Below are 18926 nucleotides of genomic sequence, written 5' to 3' on the forward strand. Positions count from 1 at the left end.
AGCGTTTATAAAAACTTTTTATGTGTTTGGTATTGTAGGTTAACAACAGTGCCATGGAATGTTCCATGCATTTCCGAGCTTATATAGGGTTTGGTTGGGTAGTTTTGCTTAATGTAATATAATAGTAATAATCTTATATACTATTACTATAATAAAGTGAATATTGATTTGTAACTACAAATATACGACATGCGGCTGGGCTGATCGCCCATATGTTAGGCCCTACTAGTGCCAGTAGCTCCCCTTGTGAAGAAGTTCTGCTAAATGTGAGGGAGCGAGTACGTTCATTCACGTAAATGTACAGTTCAGATTCGGTAGGTAAATTCGGATAAACGTACCATCCCCCTTGCCCCCGAAAGAGAGATATTTATACAAAGAAAGGAGCGGGTGGACGTGCTGCACCTGAGAGTACGTTATACCTTAAATTTGACCTAAACCTTTGTTTTATATATAGTTTGTATTCATGATTTAATGTCAACAGCAGTACATGAAATATCCCAAAGTATCCCATTTTTAGCCTAGATAAAAATTAAATAAGCCAAACGCAATAAACACGCAAAAAATCTGTCTTCAGAGCTATCTCAGCTGATCTCAGAAAATTTATAAAAAGCGCTTTTAATCAATCAATAAATAAATGAATAAGTTGACAAGTCAAACAATTAGTCAATTAGTTTGTTGAGTAATGAACTTGGCCCAGTATTAACCTACAACCGTCCCGTTTGCCCCTAATATAACTTTCGTACGATAAGTGGTACATTCGTCATTTCTAAACCACACGCCTGGTTGACGGCGAAAAAATGACGGAGGGAATGTAGTCTGCGACAAATGTCCTAACAAAAAAATGGAATTCATATATATTTATGTATTATTCTATTATCCGGTGCGTTTGTTTTATTTCCCTTATTATGCGGGCAGACGGTCATGATTTATGTGGAAACTGTTTCTGCCAATCCAATGAATGTTATCCTAGTGACTGATGGCGAGCAGGCGAGGCTCACAGGTTGGTTACGCGATGGTCGCTTTCTGTATTATTCCTTTTTCCATAAAACATCACCTTTAGGTTCAAGATCATGATTTGTGCCGCTTCGGAGCTGCACCGGAACGTAAGCGATGCCCTTCGCAACAGATCGTTCTGCCCTCGAACGTGAAACGGAATGGTATTTGTGTCCGAGGAGCGTGTGTTTTCCTCGCCCGCCGTAGGCCTCGGCTCCGCGGCGCAGCGGCCGTTCTTAGTCTCGGTGGACGCGAAGCGGGCAAACGACTCCCAACGCGCGGGGCTTTGGCTTCTGGGTTCGCAGCTAGGAAGCGTGCCGTTACGTGTCGCTAAAACGACAACTAATAGTAAAAACCCGGCGTGTTCGTCTCGTGCCTTCCGTCTCGCCTTTTTTCCCAGCGAATTAGTCTGTAGCCGTCTAACTAGCGGCTAACACTTTCAGTGTTTATCGCGTAAGCTTGTTGCTAGCTAGCCAGGCAAATAGAATTGTACATAGCAGTTAAGCGTACGTGTAGCCGTTATAGCGTTAGGTGATGTCTTGGTAGTTTCGACATAAGGGGAACTACAAGATTTTGTCTTAAAATCGATTAATGTTCTTTGTAACGAAGAATCTTCGCTTGCTCGGTAATGTGACGTCTAGGTTGTTGGTCTGGCGAGCCGTAGCTAGCTTGCTGGCTAACTAACTGTTATTGTGACCAGTCTGCTGGCTGGAGCGCGGCAGAATCATAACAAACAAACGGATCTTTTTTTGTCAGTCTCTAAATTATTGTTTATTTTTGCCTTTGTCTCTTGTTGCCCTTAGCACGTTTGATAAGTGGTATAACTTGTATTTGGTAATTACCTTCTAATTGCCTTAATACTAATATTTATTTCACCGCATAAAGAACAATGGATGCGGTGAAATAAATATTAGTGATGTGTTTATCATTATCATCTAACTCAGTGAGCTGTGAACCATTTTATAAATCATTGTGTGCTTTGAACTTGTAAACCATATAGAAGCTAATTCGCATGGGAATCACCTCTTCTTATGCAGTGATAGCATGGATCCAGACAGTGGGGCAGACACCCAGCGAGCTCTCAGTCTGCAATGGAAGAGCTACAAGCTTGTACAGGACCCTGCCATCCGCAGGGTTGCCCAGAAGATCTACAGATACGATGGAATTTACTTCAGCGTGCCGGTATTCACTCTTGATTTTTTTTCTTATATGTCTGTATTGGTGAATATCTCAGTCAGTAATAAACTGCCTGACCATTATGTTTGTTGCCTCACAGAAACCATTAACTAATTTTGTATTTCATTGTCGGCTTGATATAGTGTCCCAGTCCTTGATCCATCTTGAAAGAATATACTTGTGTTGAGAGTATGATGGTTCTGAATCATGTTAGGAATGCTTAGTACAGTTCAGTGGTCATGTCACACTTGGACTATATGAACATGTAGGAAATGTCAAAACACTCACAGAACATTCAGCAAACCACTTGTAAAGCTGTTTTGATTTGATTTATTGCACACATTTGATTGTTGTTCAAGTGATGTTTGTTGCTACTATTTCCGTGATGTATGCATTGTGTTAATGCACCGGTATGAAACTGCTTAATTGGTACCAAAGCTTGCATATGAACAGATTAAATTTAGCATGCAGGGTACATTTTATTAAGGAACAAAAACTGGCAAACTGGCATTCATCATTCTCTATTAAGCTGCAAGGGTGCATGTGTAATTCTGTTAGCAAGAATACTGAACTGAAACCAATATTGCTATCTCAAACTGTTCTATGTCCATGTCCATTTACCACCAACTGCACTGTGAATTCCAAAAATATGTATTTGTGGGAATACGTGATTAATCATACTGCCCAGTACCCTGCTCTCTGTTTTATCTCCTGTCTCCTTCTGATTCACAGGACTCAGGGTTCCCACCTGTGGGGGAGTTACGTGACCCTCGACCACGAAGAATCTGGTCCAGGCACATAGAACTGTCTCTTCCTTTGCCCAAATTTAAGGTTTGTCCTCAGTCTGTTTTCACTGAGGTTTCCTTTAGGATTTTAGTGAATGTTTCTGTTTTTTTTAAAGATAATACTTCTTCTAGTTCAAGCATGTTCCCAGTGTAGCAGATCTGGCTGTATAGTAAAAAGCTCAGAGTGCAGAAACTAGTGGTTTTATTCAAGCTATATCTTTGAGTGCCCCACTGAGCTAGGAAGTGGATGAAGTTTGCATCAGTATTTTTTCTAAATTCTCAGCATTTCATAAAGAGTTTGGAGGTCAGTAGTACCACTCTGTCCCTCTGAGAGCAAGGCAGGTGCTGTTTGAACCTGGAAGCTGCACCATATCAACATTATTGTGTGCCACCCACCTTCCTATCACCTTACCATCTTTATTGTGCTCCGCCCATCTCTCCATCGTCTTTTAAAAAAAAAATTTAAAGATAACATTTAAATAAACGTTTCACTCCTCTGATTTACCTGCTCTTAATGATGTCTCATCTTTTCCAACAGCTGGATGAGTATTATGTGGGTCCTATTCCACTGAAGGAGGTGACATTTGCTAGGTTGAATGACAACATCAAGGAGCCCTTCCTGTTGGAGATGTGTGCCAAGTTCGGCGAGGTAGAGGAAATGGAGATCCTGTTTCACCCCAAGACCCGGAAGCACTTGGGCTTGGCCCGTGTTCTCTTCACCAGCACCAGGGGGGCCAAAGACACTGTCAAACACCTGCACAACACCTCGGTTATGGGAAACATCATCCATGCCCAGCTGGACATTAAAGGTACGAGTGTGTCTGGGCCAGTCTGCACACTGTTGTTAAGAGGTGTGTGGAAGAAACACTGTGCCCGGAAAACTGGAGATAAAAAGGATTTGTTTGTGCAGTGTGATGTCTTTTGATCTAACACTGAAAGTTACATTAGACACATTGGGATACATATTGGCATATTTCACATCTGGAATATTCACATCTGGTGCTGTTGAGTGATTTTATTTTTTATTAGTTCACATTTTTATTGAAAGTTAATTGTACTGAACATTCAGCGTTTGCTGCAGGTCATTGACAGTCCCACATGAGCGGCTTTGTTTAGCTAGCTCTCCCTGCGTAACAACCAATTTGTTTGGCACATTTGCAGGCCAGCAGAGGATGAAGTATTATGACCTGATTGTTAGTGGCTCGTGCACCCCTCAGACGGTGCCAACCGGGGGCAGAGCCCTCACCGAGAAGTTTCAGCCCCCTGCCCTGGCCCAGCCTGACACGGTAAGTGAACATGGGGAGGTGATCTCAGCCAAGAGCCTGGCACAGGGAACTTGTTGTGGTGCCTAGTTTCTCCAGTTCTGAACCCATGTGTTGGTTTAAATGGTCAGTTAGTCTCTAACTGACCTTTTAAATACTGCAGCAATGTCATGCATTCATACTTTCATAGACGACACGCCTGGTTTTGTTGTACTTTTATCGACGACTCACGTTAGCCTTTTCTCTCCACCCCCCACCCCCCCAGTCATCTGACATCAGGCGGAGGCTCTCTATAGATCAGGTGCCAGTACCCCCTCTGGGCAGTACAACGCCGTGCTCCGTGGACACTGCTTTTGGGGACCAGCGTCTGGACACACCCCCGTCCTCCCTTGGGGGGCCGTACACGCCAGGCTCCTCTGCGTCCTCCCAGGGAGGAGGCACCCCTTACACACCCCGCTCCGGTACCCCCTTCTCCCAAGACTCCGGCTACTCTGGAGCCAGGTTGGTTTTGGCAGTTATAGTGACATTTGTATGTCAGTTCTGCGAGATGTCAAATATCTCTTCGGTGAGCTTTGATGGCCTTCGTCCATGTCTGTGACATTTTAAAAGCTCTGATTGGGTCACGTCCTCGGACTTTGCTGAATGAAGCAATGGTTGCTATAGAAGGGTGACAAAGCAGTGAGTAGGAAGGCAAATCTTTTAAAAGTGCACTTTTTAAGCCATCTTGTCATGCTGTCAATGGTGAACCCTATTTGCTGAAGAAAAACATAATTGCACTCGTGCTGTTAATCTAATGGGCGCTCCGTGCACGGTACACAGAAACCTGACTCGCCCACGCTATTTTACAGCGTGCATACTGAGCAGACATGTGACAACAAAAAAACTGTGCTAAAGTGATGTAACCAGTGTTCAGAATTGCTGTGTTGTGCACTATTAAAGTTCTGCTGTTACTGAATGTTTAAAAGTAGTAGGACTGTAACCACAAGAGGGTCCCCTGTGCAGAGCAGTTGAGTTATTAATGTTTGCCAAGAGCAAAAACACTGAACCTGTTTGTGTTTAAATTCTGGCTTCATTTCCTTGTTTAGCAGTGAGGCATATATTTATCATTATTAAATTAAAGATTTAAAGGGGGTAATAGATCTGCATTTGATTCTGGCTGCATTAAAATTTCACTTTTTTAAAAAATGAATTGTTGGTCCATTATTATAATATCATATAACAATATTGAATTTCATGCTGCATTGAGCAGTTAACCATTGCGGTGCCGATATTTGTTTCCTTCCACACATGAACGAGTTTCCTGTTTGTTTGTTAGGCATGCCGGATACAGTGGCGGTCCTCTGAGCAGCAGCTATGCTCCGCAGGACATGCTTCCGTCCTCCTCTTGCTCTTCCTCCACCGTGTCCTCCTCCTCAGGGTTCAAGCCTCCACGTTACTATGACGACCCCCACGGCCCTCCCCCGCAGGAGCCTCCCATGTACCACAGAGGCCGTCCCAGCTACCCGCCCCCTTCGGCGCCATTTCGCCCCGGCGAGCCTCCCTGTTACCCTCCGTATCACAACGCGGGTGGAGCAGGGATGCATATGCCACCCCACCCCCACTTGCCACCCACGGGCTCCATGTATGAGTCTCCGCCCATGGTTGAGCGAGAGAGGGACAGAGACCGGGACCGAGAGAGGGGGTCTAGAGATAGGGATCGAGACAGGGACAGCGGGGGGCGTTATGGAGGGTCTCGGCGTTCCTCCTACCACCATCAACAGGACGTAAACTCTTCATCTGGCTCCTCCTCCAAATCCTCCTACCATTCCCACCACTCCCATCACTCCCACCACCCAGAGCGGCGGGAGGAACGGGACGGCAGGCCGTACCGGCGGGACAGCTCGGGGTCCCGCTCCGGAGACCACGGAAGGCACCGGAACCACCACCACCACTCCCACAACCACCACAGCCGCCGGCGGAGCAGCAGGGACCGCGACTGGGAGAGGGACAGGGACCGGGACCGAGACGGAGACTTCTCCAACAGCTCCGACCCTCGATACGGAGGCCACGCCAACCCCAGCCTTCGCTCCTCCAACAGTCTCTCGCCTCCGCCTGCCTCCGCCTCGTATGGCGGGTACGCTCCTCCCAAAGACCTGCCCTCTCAAGATGCCCCTTCCTCATCCCGGTTGGAACCCTCGCCATCCTTCCGGAGCCAACACAGTGGTGTGGGTGGAGGCGAAAGGGGCTCGTCGGCGGGCGGAGGCTTGGACAACGACTACCGCGGCCACCCTCACCACGCGCCCCTGCCTCCGCCCCCTCCCCCTCCGCCCCCTCCCCTCCCACCTGCGTCCGTCATTGCGGCCGCCGTGGCCGAGACTCTCGGCTCTCTGGACTTCGGGCAGGAGAGCCCCGTCCTGGAGGAGCAGTGGACCAAGGCCAAACGCAGGCCCAGCACTCCTCCACAGCCCCCGCGGACCCCTCCGCCCTCGTCTCCCCCGCACGCCTCCGTCCCGTCGTCCTCCACCTCCCCGTCCTCCACCTCTCTGCCCCACCACCTCTCCTCGTCCTCCGCCGCGGCCTCCCTCTCCCCGCCCCTCCCCCAGCGAGACTCCTCCCCAGAGCCGGACTCCACCAACGAGAGCCTCCCGTTCGTCCACCACAGCAGCAGTTTGGACTCGCGTATCGAGATGCTGCTGAAAGAGCAGAAGGCCAAGTTCTCCTTCCTCGCATCGGACGACGACGAAGAGGAGGAGAAGGAGGCGGAGCGGGAGGTGGAGAGTGAGGAGAAGAAAGCGCCCGGGGGAGACGCCGAAGGAGAGCCGGCTAAGCGGAGGCCGCAGGACGGGGAGAGGGTGAACCCCGTGAGACAGGGCGAGGGTGAGGGTGGCCAGCCGAGGAGACGAGCGGACCGAGACGGGCGCAGGAGCCGGACGAGGAAGCGGGCGACAGCAGGTAGGAGTGGAGGCCCTGAGCCTCAGCACGCCGCAAGGAGGAGGTCCACCTCTGACCACAAACGTTGCCCGATACCTATCCGTGTGTACCTTCGCGTTTGTGTACGTTGTAACGTGTGACGTGATATAAAGTCATGCTTACGTAGTGTCTTTCTCAGTACGCTTTATAATCAATGCACTGCACAACGCTTTGACATCCGGTCAACGCCACAGTGAGACAGTCATGCTGAAGCCCGGTTCCAACCCGACGTGTCGTTGCAGCTCTGGCAGCAGGCGGTGCAGCTGAAGGCCACAAGAGCCCCGCAGAAGTGGTCCCCCTCGTCCCCTCGGCGTCCGACTCGCCGCAGGCCCAGGTGGTCCTGCCCCAGGAGGACCACGCCCACGCGGCCTCCGATACACCCAAGGGCGCCGCCGCCCACACTCCGCCCGCATACAATGGAGAGGGACAGGTAAGCAACCTGCCGGCGAGGAAATGAGTCGTTCAGACTGCTGGCCTTAAATGCAGAGCCACCCGCTGTTCCGTAGAGATCACTGAGATTACAGTCCTCGGCTTTATCCAGGCTTTTGTTTTGTGCTCTTTTTTGTTGGGTATGAAAGGGAACAGTCGGTTCCCTACAGATGCGCGGTTTTTGCTTGTTCTCTTAAGTCAGTGTTAGCTAGCAAGTGCACTGTACGTCGTTGCAGTAAAAATGCCGATGCGTTTTTATTGGTAAATAGAAGTGGTTGCTTAATTTTGACCTCCGTGTTTTGAGTTTCCTGTAAATTCTGATCTTGTACAGTGAATTTTGAAATAGCCATTTTAACTTTTCGCACAAGTGCGCTCACCGCATCGACACACCGAGGCAAAGCAAGTTTATTTATATAGCACTGTTCATACGGCGGCAGTTCAGCGTGCTTGTAACACACACCCCACGCCCCTCATATGGCAGGGTTTCAGTACTAGGCTTGTGTGTTTAGAGGAAACGTGGGCTCACTGTTTCAGTGTGAAGGCAGAAGGTGTTTCCAGTGTACATACACTGCAGTGGCCAGTTGTGGAATTCCACTGATCCCTATGTTACAGTAACGCTGGATCTTTGTCCTTCCTCCCTTCTCCAGCCATCTCCACACTCATCCGGGGAAGACATGGAGATCTCGGACGAAGAAGACGACGAAGGCGTCGCCATGGCGGCGCCGCACGCTTCCTCCACGGCCCCCGCCGCCGCCGCTTCGTCCTCCTCGTCTCCTGCCGCGTCCTCCCAGTCGGCGCTTCCGTCCCAGACCCCGGACCCGTCCGCCAGTCCCCCTCCGGACAGCACGCAGCACTTCAACAGCAGCATGGGCCTCCCGCCCATCCCCTCCTACCCTCCCCACCTGCCCCCTCCGCCCCCTCCCGGCTTCTCCCTCCAGCCGCCCCCGCCCCCCGGCATCCCGCCCCCCCTGCCGCACATGGAGCTCCACCCGGAGTACCCTCCGCCCCTGTCCCACCACATGTACGACTACACCAACTCCGTGGAGCTGATGAGCCAGTACAGCGGCATGTCCTTCCAGATGCAGACGCAGATGCTCAGCCGCCTGCACCAGATGCGGGTGTCCAGCGGCAGCGGCTCCACGGCGCCCCCTCCTGGCGATCACCCGCCTGCCTCGGAATACCCCCCCTCTTACCATCTCCACTCTATGCCCCCTCCTCACGCGCCTCCTCCCCATCCCCACCACCCTTACATGGACCAAGATGGGGCCGCGGGAAACCACTACGACCAGGACCACCGCTACATGCCCCCGCACATCTCGTACGCGTACCCAGACCCCCATTCTGCCCAGCTGCCCCTGCCCCACCATCACGCCGTCCCTCCCCCGCATCCCCCCTGGCCCCCACACGTCCTGCCGCAGCACTACCCTGCCCACTATCCCCCGCCGGGGTACGGCGCGGCGCCAGGCGTAGAGGGCGATCGGTATGGGACGGAGGGTAGCCCGATGGCCGTGGTGGGCCAGAACCCCCACGAGGCCACGGTGCAGCAGGTGCTGGCTTCCCTGATCGAGGAGATGAAGAACATCATGCAGAGAGACTTGAACCGCAAGATGGTGGAGAACGTCGCCTTCGGCACCTTCGACGAGTGGTGGGAGCGCAAGGAGAGGAAGGCCAAGGTGAGGGAGGGAGAGGGTGGAGGTATGAGTAGGTAGAGGGTGGAGCTGAGTTATGGTCCTGTCTGGTCTGTACAGTCTTTCTTCAAGCTGTGATATGATTGTGTTATAGTCTGATCATACAAAAGTGCTGAACACAGGAAAGGTTCCACCTGCTAAGACACAGAGAGAAACACGTGGAGTTTTGAAGTAGTAGTCATTGTTTTTTTTGGGGGGGGGGGAAAGATGCACTTTTTCTACCGATTTCAAATGCAAGATAAATCACAAGCTGACTTTCACTCAGCAGTCAGTAGTCTGATTAAAAACAAGCCTGCTGATTTCGTTTTAGTTCATGTATTGGAGCCGAAATTCAACCATTTGTCATAACGAGCTAGAATCATTTGAAGAAATGTGCCTCACTATATATAAGGGCAGTCATTGCTGAAAGAAAATTCTCTCTCTCTCTCCTCTCTCTCTCTCCCCACCCCAGCCTTTCCAGACAGCGCTGCGAGGCGTGTCGGTGGTGCGGGAGGAGGAGAAGAAGGAGGACAAGGTGAGCAGCCGGCCGCGTGAGCCCCTCATGTCTCTGGTGGACTGGGCCAAGAGCGGAGGCATGGAGGGCTTCTCCCTGCGGGGGGCGCTGCGCCTGCCCTCCTTCAAGGTGCGTAGCCTTTACTTCCCTGAAATAAACACAAACGTAAATACGACGACATAAGCAGGTGAATTACATTTTCCTCTTTTGGCCGAGTTTTTCGCTTCATACACAGGTAAGGATATTATTTTAGTGTAAACTGGGAAAAGGGTCTTCCTCAGTGTACCCAGTTAGAAATGATTTAGAATTGCACACATGCATTTTGTGGTTAATGAAGATGACATGAACTCGCCAGGATTACACGGTCCTTCGCCGTGAGAATGACAACAGTGGTTCATTGGACAGGACCCTGATTGGCTGGCTGGATTGATTTGATGTGAGTGGGCGTTTCTTTCCCAGGTGAAGAGGAAAGCGCCTCAGGAACTGGCTGATGATGTATCTCTGAAAAGAGCCAGACCTTCCACTCCACCCGACGAGGAAGATGAAGGTGAAGCCCTTGTCGTCTTTTCAGGCTGAAAATGGAGTAACCACAAGTACAATAGTCTTGTTTAGTTTCTGCCACCTTAACTTGGAGGGGCACAGCCATACGAATGTAACAGCAAGGGTAGTTCTTTCTCTCCCCACTGTTGGATTGAGCTCTCCTCGAAACACTTTGTGGTTGTGTGTGTGGTGTGTGTTGCCCCTCCTGCGTCTCGTCTCAGACTCGTACCAGGGTAAGGCAACGGGTAGCGCCGGCCGTCCTGAGGAGAGTCGGCCTGGTGACAGAGACGCCGCTCGCCGGAGAAAGAGAGCCAGGGCTCGCAAGCCTTACGACCTGGACAGCGAAGGCGAAGAGACCTCGGATGAATCGTCTTCTGAAAAGGTGTGTTTGCGCGCGCGTGTGTGTGTTTTAGTTAATTTAATCCAAGATGGATTTTTTATACCATTTTATTCTCGAGACCGGACTAAATATATATGGTTATTGGGAATAAACATTTAACCGGCAGTTATGCAGCACATATTGTCTTCTCATTTAGTTTTTAATGTAATGACTCTTTTTTTTTTTTCCATTTGAGGTCAAAAAGAATCCAGTACTGTTGTTTCTTTAGTGGACGCTAGATGGCAGCAGAGTGCCTTGGCTGACTCTACACCTCGCAGGCTGTTGGAGCTCTTGTAGTGTGTTAGTGGCATTATAAATGATCAGTGATGAGAGTTTTGTTTGTGTGTTGCTAGGAGGAGGAGGATGACAGCGATAAAGATGAGTCGGAAGGTGAGTGATTTTATGAAGTGCTTAATTTTATCAGCTGGGAAGTACATGTACAACTATTTTACTTAAAATCTAAAATAAATTTGATTATATTTCTTTCTTTTAATGTCTTCCGCCCCAGATGAAGCTCTCAGCGCAGACAGCGATGATGAGAGCATCTCCTCTTCATCGGGAAGCTCGTCGTCCTCTTCTTCCTCTTCCTCTTCCTCGTCGTCTTCCTCCTCATCCGAAGATGAGGAGGATGATGAGATTGAGCGGGCAGGGGAGAGCGAGGGCTTGGATACCATGGATGAGTCCACGATGGACAGCTTGGCTCTGGACATGGAGAAAGAGCAGAAGTACGTACACACGAGATTGTTTATACTCATTAATAAACGAGTGGAGCGCCTGGTTAACATCGTGACCGTCTGTCTCACAGGGAGAAAATAAGCGCCGTCCAGTCAGCCACGGCGGCTGTGCAGGATGAATCGGGTAAGCCTGACAGTCCCAGCCCTCCACCTGGACCGACCAGCCAGTAACCACCGACCTGAACTTGTAACATCGTTTCCTCTTTCTTTTCTGTCTCGCCCATCTGTTTTCCTGAAACCAGAAGACAAGACGGCAGCTGCTGCAGCGGTGGATCGCCGGCCCTCCTCCCCTATCCTGCCTCCCCTCAAGAAACGACGCAAGACCGTGTCATTCTCCATGGAGGAGAGTGAGGTGAAGCCCGGCACGCCCCCGCCGGCTGAGCCGCTGTCTCAGACCTTCCTCCTCTCTCCCGTCAAATCTCAGCCTCCGGATGTGCTCACAGCGACCTCGCCCGGAGCCACGTCCACTGGCGTCGCCCCACCCACGTCCTCCAAACCCCTCCCCATGCTTCGCCCCTTTGCCTCGCGCCCGGGCAATGCCCTCTCCCCCTCCCCGGCCCCTGTTCTCACCGTGCCGCCCCCAGTGCGTGCTCTCCGACCGGAGGAGCCCAGGAAGAGCCCCGGCCCCGCTCACTCCCCGCAGGCTGCTCCTGCCAAGACCCCCGCCAGACGAGGGCCCGGGAAAGACTCCCCCAGAGCCCCTGCTGCCCCTGTCTGTCTCACGGTCCAGAACCTCCCGCTGGACCACGCCTCGCTGGTCCGAGTGGCCTACGAGGAGCCTGCCCCCGCTCCGGCGATGCCCACGCAGAAGGGCCGCCCCCGCGGCCGCCCCCGGACGGTTAGCCAGTCGGCCTCCACCCCTCCTCCGCACCCTGTGCTGCTGGAGGAGGAGGAGGAGGACGAGGAGGAGGAGCGGCTGGAGCAGAGGCTGAGGCTCCGGGAGCAGTTGGGTGCATCCAGCCTGCTGCAGCTGGCCACCGCAGCCCCGCACGACCTCTCCGTGCTGGCCGACGTGGCCTTAAACATGGACACCGACGCAGACGTGGACTCGGAGGAGACGGAGACCTCGGACGAGGCCGAGGAGCACAAGTTTGAGGAGGAAGAGGGGGGCCTGTATGCTCCTTACCCACGGTTCCCCCTGCTGGATCTGGAGGGCATGTTCATCCTGCAGGAGCACAACTACTCCAAATTCCTCACTGTCCTTGCTGCTCCTCCTCTCACGCCCTCCCTAAAGAGGGCAAAGCAGGACCCCACTGTTTTACTCCCCGCGGACCTCAATCAGCACGGCGTGCAGGAGGCGCCGGAGGAGGTCATTGGAGATGCTCAGCTGGGCAGGGTGGACGCGGCAGACTACTTTGGCCCTCTGGGGGCCCTCCCCGGGGTGGGCCTCGTCTGCGAGGCCAGGGATTCGACCGAGGCCCTCAGTCCGGCTTCCAAACGGAGAGCGTTGCTCAAAAGAGAGGAGGAGCTTGAGAGAGGGAAGACTAAAAAGAGAACTAGGAAAGACAAGAAAGAGAATGAGACCGTGAACCTACAGCCCACCAAGAAAGAAGAACAGGCCAAGAGACAGAGGAAAAGGAAGTTAGAGGTGTGTGTGTGTGTGTGTGTGTGTGTGTGGTATTTTGTGCATATGCAGTTTTTGTGGTTTTTGCGAAAATAACGCAAAAAACGTTACTTTTGAAATAACGCAAAAAAATTCACTTCCCCTTGAATTAAGTCCATCGTCTCCATATCTGTACAAATATTTCTGATGCAAGTCAGTAACTGATATTTCTCTCTCTGTGTGTTCAGCGTTTCTGTTGCAACAGCCTGAGGTGAACGGTTACCTCTGTACAGGCTGGCCTCTGATCTAGAGTTTAATTTCCTTTGTGGCTGGTTACTGGCATCCATAGTGATCAAAACACCGACATTTGTTTTATTGCAGCGTCACCCAAACCAGTACTCTCAAATTTCCACTTTTCCTAACCATAAATTTATCAACAAACAAAGGAACCTGTAGTAACCTTTTAAGAACTTGAATGTAGAGGGTGAGGTGAGAACAGCAGTGGTTTACTTTTAGAGGGCTTATTTAATCATTGCACTTTATTGCAATACCAGAACTGCATATTAAGTCATATTATTGATGACTTAACAGAAGATGCATTGACTGACGCGTAACCGTCATCCTTGCCCCTGCAGGACCTGGAGGAGGACGTGGACGTGGAGGAGCTGGAACCGGCCGATCTGTCCAGCTCTAGCTCGGACTCCGCCGACTCTGACTTTGGCCTGGACGACTCACTCGCGTTCGAGCGCGAGGAGGTGAGGAAGAGCGAGCGCCTCTTCCTCCAGGAGGCTGGTGTGACCCCATCCACCCAGAGGCGGGCCAAGCAGCCCGTGCTGGGGGCAGAGCTCCTGGTCCCGGAGGCGCGGCGCACATTTGACCACCGCAGCGAATTTGAGCAGATGACCATCCTGTACGACATTTGGAACAGCGGCTTGGACCTGGAGGACATGAGACTGCTGAAGAGCACCTACGAGAAGCTGCTGCAGGATGACCACAACACGGACTGGCTCAACGACACGCACTGGGTCCCTCACCCCAATATCCTTCCTGCTCATCCTGGTCAGCGAGATGTAGAGAAACTCACGCGTGGCTAATCCATAGCAGCTCGGGCTGTTTGACACCGTGTCTTAGGGACCTTGTTGTGGTGTGCACAAGGAAAACTGAAGCCCTTACGTCTCCTGTCTTCAGTGTTGTGCTTCTTGCTACCTTCAGCCATGCTTGTGTGCTCCCAGCAGCCGCAGCTCTCCACAGTGCTTAGCGCTGCCCTTAGCCTTTCATGCATGAAATCAGTGTCCAGTGGGGCTAAGTAGCCTCCTGATTGGTTAGTATAGCCGGAAAATGATGGTTTTCTACTGATTATGGAGTTCAACTGTTTAATGTCATTCAAAGTCTTCATAAAAAACACCTTACTTTAATAGTTCTATCTTGAGAAAATGCACTCTATGCAAAGAAAAGTGTAAACCCATTCACTTCCAGCTATTCAACGTGGAATAACATTTGCAGACAGGGAGGTTTAGATTTGGTGTCCTGTGGAGACATTCTTCCCCGGAGGTTGTGCTTTTGACCCTTGACCTTGGGCTGCACTCACCAACATCCCGAACCCTCGTCGACGGAAGAAGGCACTGGACGGGCAGCTGCGAGAGCACGTGACGGGCTGTGCCCGCAGCGAGGGCTACTACGCCATCAGCCGCAAGGAGAAGGACGTCTACCTGGATCTGGACCTCCCCGAGGCCGTGCAGGAGGCCATGGACTATGACATAGCGGTACGTGCTTACCTTGAATTTTAGCCTCGTAAGGGGCAGCTTCTGCAAGGCGGGAGGGGTCAGAGGGGTACGTTATTTTGTTGTTTGTTGTGTAAAGCAGGTCAGTACTGATGTCTTGACACTGACATTTTTGGCATTTAGCTAATGCTTTTATCCAAAGTGACTTATAATTATGATTGAGTACAACTTGAGCAATTGAGGGTTAAGGGTCTTGCTCAGGGGCCCAGCAGTGGTGGAGCTTGAACCAGCAACCTTCCAAGTACCTTAACCTTACAAGCCAAGTACCTCAACCGCTGAGCTACCACATTTTGCATATATGGTCTTTAACTGACGCTTTTATCCAAAGTGACTTAACAAGGGTTAAGGACCTTGCTCAGGAGCCCAACAGTAGCAACTTGGCAGCAGTGGGGCTTGAACTGGCAAAAATCTGATTACTAGAGTACCTTAACCACTGAGCTACCACTGTACTTGACAGTTTGCTCTCCTCTCCCCAACAGGGCTCAAACCGCCTGCTGTCTGAGAGGCGTTCGGAGCAGCGCCGCCTCCTCAGTGCCATCGGCACGCCCGCCGTGATGGACTCAGATCTGCTCAAGCTCAACCAGCTCAAGGTGAAGCCTTGACCGCCGCTTATCAGCCGCTGCGTTGATTACAGAAGAGCTCTCCCTTTGTTCGCGTGTCTGAAAGGCCCCTTGGCTTGCCTGCAGACAGAGGAGCCGTGTTCGTGCCTCCCCGGTTTTAGACTCAAGTTTAAGCAGAATCTGAGGAACGGATTTAAATCAGTTTAGGTACAAAGCTGCAACTTGTTGTTGCATGAAAGCTCCCTCTTTTAGAAGTCCAGGCAGCATGGCTGTGTCAAGCACAGGGTCATTTACCATCCAGCCTTTGTGTGCTGAAGGTCAGCACTACACTGCAGGAATCAAGCACTTGCGCTGGTCCTGACCTTTTGTGTTCTTCATTCTAGTTGCAGGTCACCAATACTAAAAAAGGACTTATTTAGGACTTTCTTTGTGTTGCTAACATACTTTGTGAAGCAGCCAGTGTTGAGTATCGCATTCTGTTTACAGATGTACTAATGCTATTGTTACTTTGCTTTAACGGAAGTACGACCCTTCCTGAGAGGAAAGGACTCTGGTGTGTTTCCCGCTGTTTGTCTTTTCAAGTTTATTCGTCACATACATAGTCATACACAGTATAACTCGCAGTGAAATGGTGGACAGTGCTCTGTCCAAACTGAGGAAAAGAAAACAGGGGTGCATAGAGAAATATAGATATTCTATATATGTTATATATTTCTCTTTGCATATATATATATATATATATATATATATATATATATATTTCTCTTTGCATATATATATATATATATATATATATATATGTATATATATATGTATATATATATGTATATATATATGTATATATATATATATATATGTATATATATATGTATATATATATGTATATATATATATATATATGTATATATATATATATATGTACAAAATATATATGTATATATATATGTACAAAATATATTAACAATGTATTTACAATATATGTATATTATGATTATATACACAATGTTCAATGTATATGGTTGTGTGTGTGTATATATGTACACAATCTACAGAATGTACAGATCTTCCCTTTCTTCCCTTTTGTTGACTCAGAAATTAACTAGTACAGATCAACCTAACTGGAGGAGTGTGGCAGGGCTCTCGTGTGTGTGTGTGTGTGTGTGTGTGTGTCCTCCACTTTCTCATGTTTGTCTCATAAATGTCTCACGTGTCCTGCGCTGTGTCTCGCCACGCAGTTCCGCAAGAAGAAGCTGCGTTTCGGCCGCAGCCGCATCCACGAGTGGGGCCTGTTCGCCATGGAGCCGATCGCCGCCGACGAGATGGTCATCGAGTACGTGGGCCAGAACATCAGACAGGTGAAGCTGCTCTCTGCTGCATTTACACAACGGGTGATGGGCGACCTGCCACGGGAGGTGCGGTCATACTTGCAATGTAACACGGCGGCGGGCAAGATGGTCGAGCTCATGGAGAGGGAGAGATCTGTTAAATGATTGGATACATGGTTTAGAATGCAGCCGATGGGTGCTCAGGAGCTGTATTTAAGTGCGGGGCTTGTTGTCGTGTCGTCAGATGGTGGCAGACAATCGGGAGAAGCGCTACGCCCAGGAAGGGATCGGCAGCAGCTACCTGTTCCGTGTGGATCATGACACCATCATCGACGCCACCAAATGTGGCAACCTGGCTCGCTTCATCAACCACTGCTGCACTGTAAGCACGCACACATGCACTCATTCACAAAAGCATGGTGATGGAGTGCAGCCCTAAAAATGCACCCTAAAATACAGAGATGCACGATCACTACAGGTATCACACAGCTGAATTTATTTTTAAGAGACCAATTAGTCAAAAGCTCATGACGGTGAATCTGAACTGATTCAGAACTCCTGTTGCTCTTGGTGCATATCAAGACTTTCTTCCATAAGTACACAGTTCACACTGTTGTTCCTGCATTTCAACTTTTAGTTCTTTCCACACTCTAGCATATACCCATTTAACACTAGTGATGGACTAACCATGTCTGGAACATAGAGAAGACTACACTGTGTTTAAGCAGACAGATTTAATCACAGATTCAGTGTAATCCTTGACCACCTTTTCAGGTTTTTCTTCTGGTCCAGCTCCTCACATACCTGAACCAGGTAATCAGGCCAAGGTGTGTTGAGACCTGGAGCAGAACAAAAACCCGTGTCATTGGGTGGTCGTGGGGGGGCTGGGGTGGAGTTGTGATTGCCTTGGTGGTTGGCTTTGAGACTTGTCTGAAAGCTCTCCTGTAGGGCTAGGATTATAAGAACCCCTCACCAAGGATGATGGGGGAAATCCAGGGTGTCTATCCTGAAGGCACATCGACAGCATGCAGGGTTTACGCCCAGAGAGTTCTGGCACCACCCAGCCTTTAGAATGTGAAGTATATATAAGCTTATAATTATAGTTATTTTGGTCGTGCCAGCTTTGTTGCTACATGCCAGGATAGAGTCGGTAAAGTACTGCTTATCAACATCGATACAGAGTTGAATGTTCAGAGCCCATTGCCGTGGCGCTGGGGCCCAGGAGGAGGTAGGAGTATCCAGCTCTGCTGAGGTGCAGCTGCTCCTCTGAATGCCCACTGATAAGGGCCATTAACTGCTCTTGCATAAGAGCTTTCTCGGGAAGGAAGACTGCTTGTCAGTGTAGGGTCAAGAACGTGGCCTGGACGTGTCAGAAAACCAAGGCCATTCCTACAGCTTGTCATTTAGGTCATATAATGAAGGTCATATAATTAATTTGACTCATTGTGAAGAGTGCCTTTTTGGTCTGTCTGCATGGAAAAGTAGTTTCAGTGCCAATGATGTATTTTGGGATATTTTTGTTCCAGCGTAATATTGGAATTGGTTTTGGTTTACAGTATTTCCTTTCTTCAGAGGAGGCATCAGGTTACATTGCCAATGATCTGTGTTTTAGGTTTTTCTAGCAGATTGGCCATTACTGACTGTGAACCAAAATAATCCTCATCCTCTTGTTTCCTAGCCAAACTGCTACGCAAAGGTGATTACCATCGAGGCTCAGAAGAAGATCGTCATCTATTCCAAGCAGCCTATCGGAGTTAATGAAGAGATCACGTATGACTACAAGTTCCCCATCGAGGAGAACAAAATTCCCTGTCTTTGTGGGACGGAGAATTGCAGAGGGACTCTCAACTAAAGCCTACGTTTCAGCTTTCTCAGTTTCCCACTCTCATCCGCCACTGGAGGAGACTGTTGGCAGGGGCTCATGGGTAGTATAGTTAATAGCTTTATTAAGTTACAGTAATAGCCACATGGCAACAGGCGAACGATGAAGTCCGTTACATACACTCGGCTTACCGTATGTATTATTAGAGATGCACTGCGTGTCAGACTGTTGTTGCAGCTGCTGGACGCCGTCGTGGCAGTGATTGAAAAAAGGGTTCAGAGGCGGGAGTCTCCATGGCGATGTCAGCACCTCTGACCCGCAAATTGCAGCCTCCACCCAGCTGAGTTTTTGGTTTGGTGTATATTTAGAGGCCTGTGTGCTAGAGAGGTGTTAAGTGACAGCAATGGCTGATGTGCGCACAAAATTGAACGGGTGGGGGGGGGGGGGGGTTCAGGGTTTTGGCTGAG

The 18926-nt window shown here is 50.0% G+C and overlaps 1 protein-coding gene across 2 annotated transcripts; it reads left to right on the forward strand.

The window, feature by feature from the left end:
• The first annotated feature begins 970 nt into the window (after positions 1–970).
• On the forward strand, positions 971–18532 carry setd1a (SET domain containing 1A, histone lysine methyltransferase). 2 transcript variants are annotated; one of them, XM_027015713.2, is made up of 22 exons: positions 971–1000; positions 2031–2175; positions 2902–3000; positions 3493–3763; positions 4116–4240; positions 4482–4717; positions 5532–7147; positions 7408–7595; positions 8242–9267; positions 9734–9904; positions 10235–10322; positions 10537–10697; positions 11048–11084; positions 11203–11419; positions 11500–11552; positions 11671–13016; positions 13607–14009; positions 14556–14734; positions 15232–15342; positions 16548–16667; positions 16882–17019; positions 18316–18532. In XM_027015713.2, exons 2-22 carry the CDS (start codon positions 2038–2040, stop codon positions 18487–18489), a joined length of 6897 nt encoding a protein of 2298 aa, XP_026871514.2. In that variant the 5' UTR covers positions 971–1000; positions 2031–2037; the 3' UTR covers positions 18490–18532. The 2 variants fall into 2 exon arrangements, with proteins under 2 accessions (XP_026871514.2, XP_035386324.1); XM_035530431.1 differs by lacking the exon at positions 971–1000 and adding an exon at positions 1024–1103.
• The last annotated feature ends 394 nt before the right edge of the window (positions 18533–18926 follow it).

The sequence above is a fragment of the Electrophorus electricus genome, chromosome 1 (assembly GCF_013358815.1).
Source record: "Electrophorus electricus isolate fEleEle1 chromosome 1, fEleEle1.pri, whole genome shotgun sequence".
NCBI classification, from domain to species: Eukaryota; Metazoa; Chordata; class Actinopteri; order Gymnotiformes; family Gymnotidae; genus Electrophorus; species Electrophorus electricus.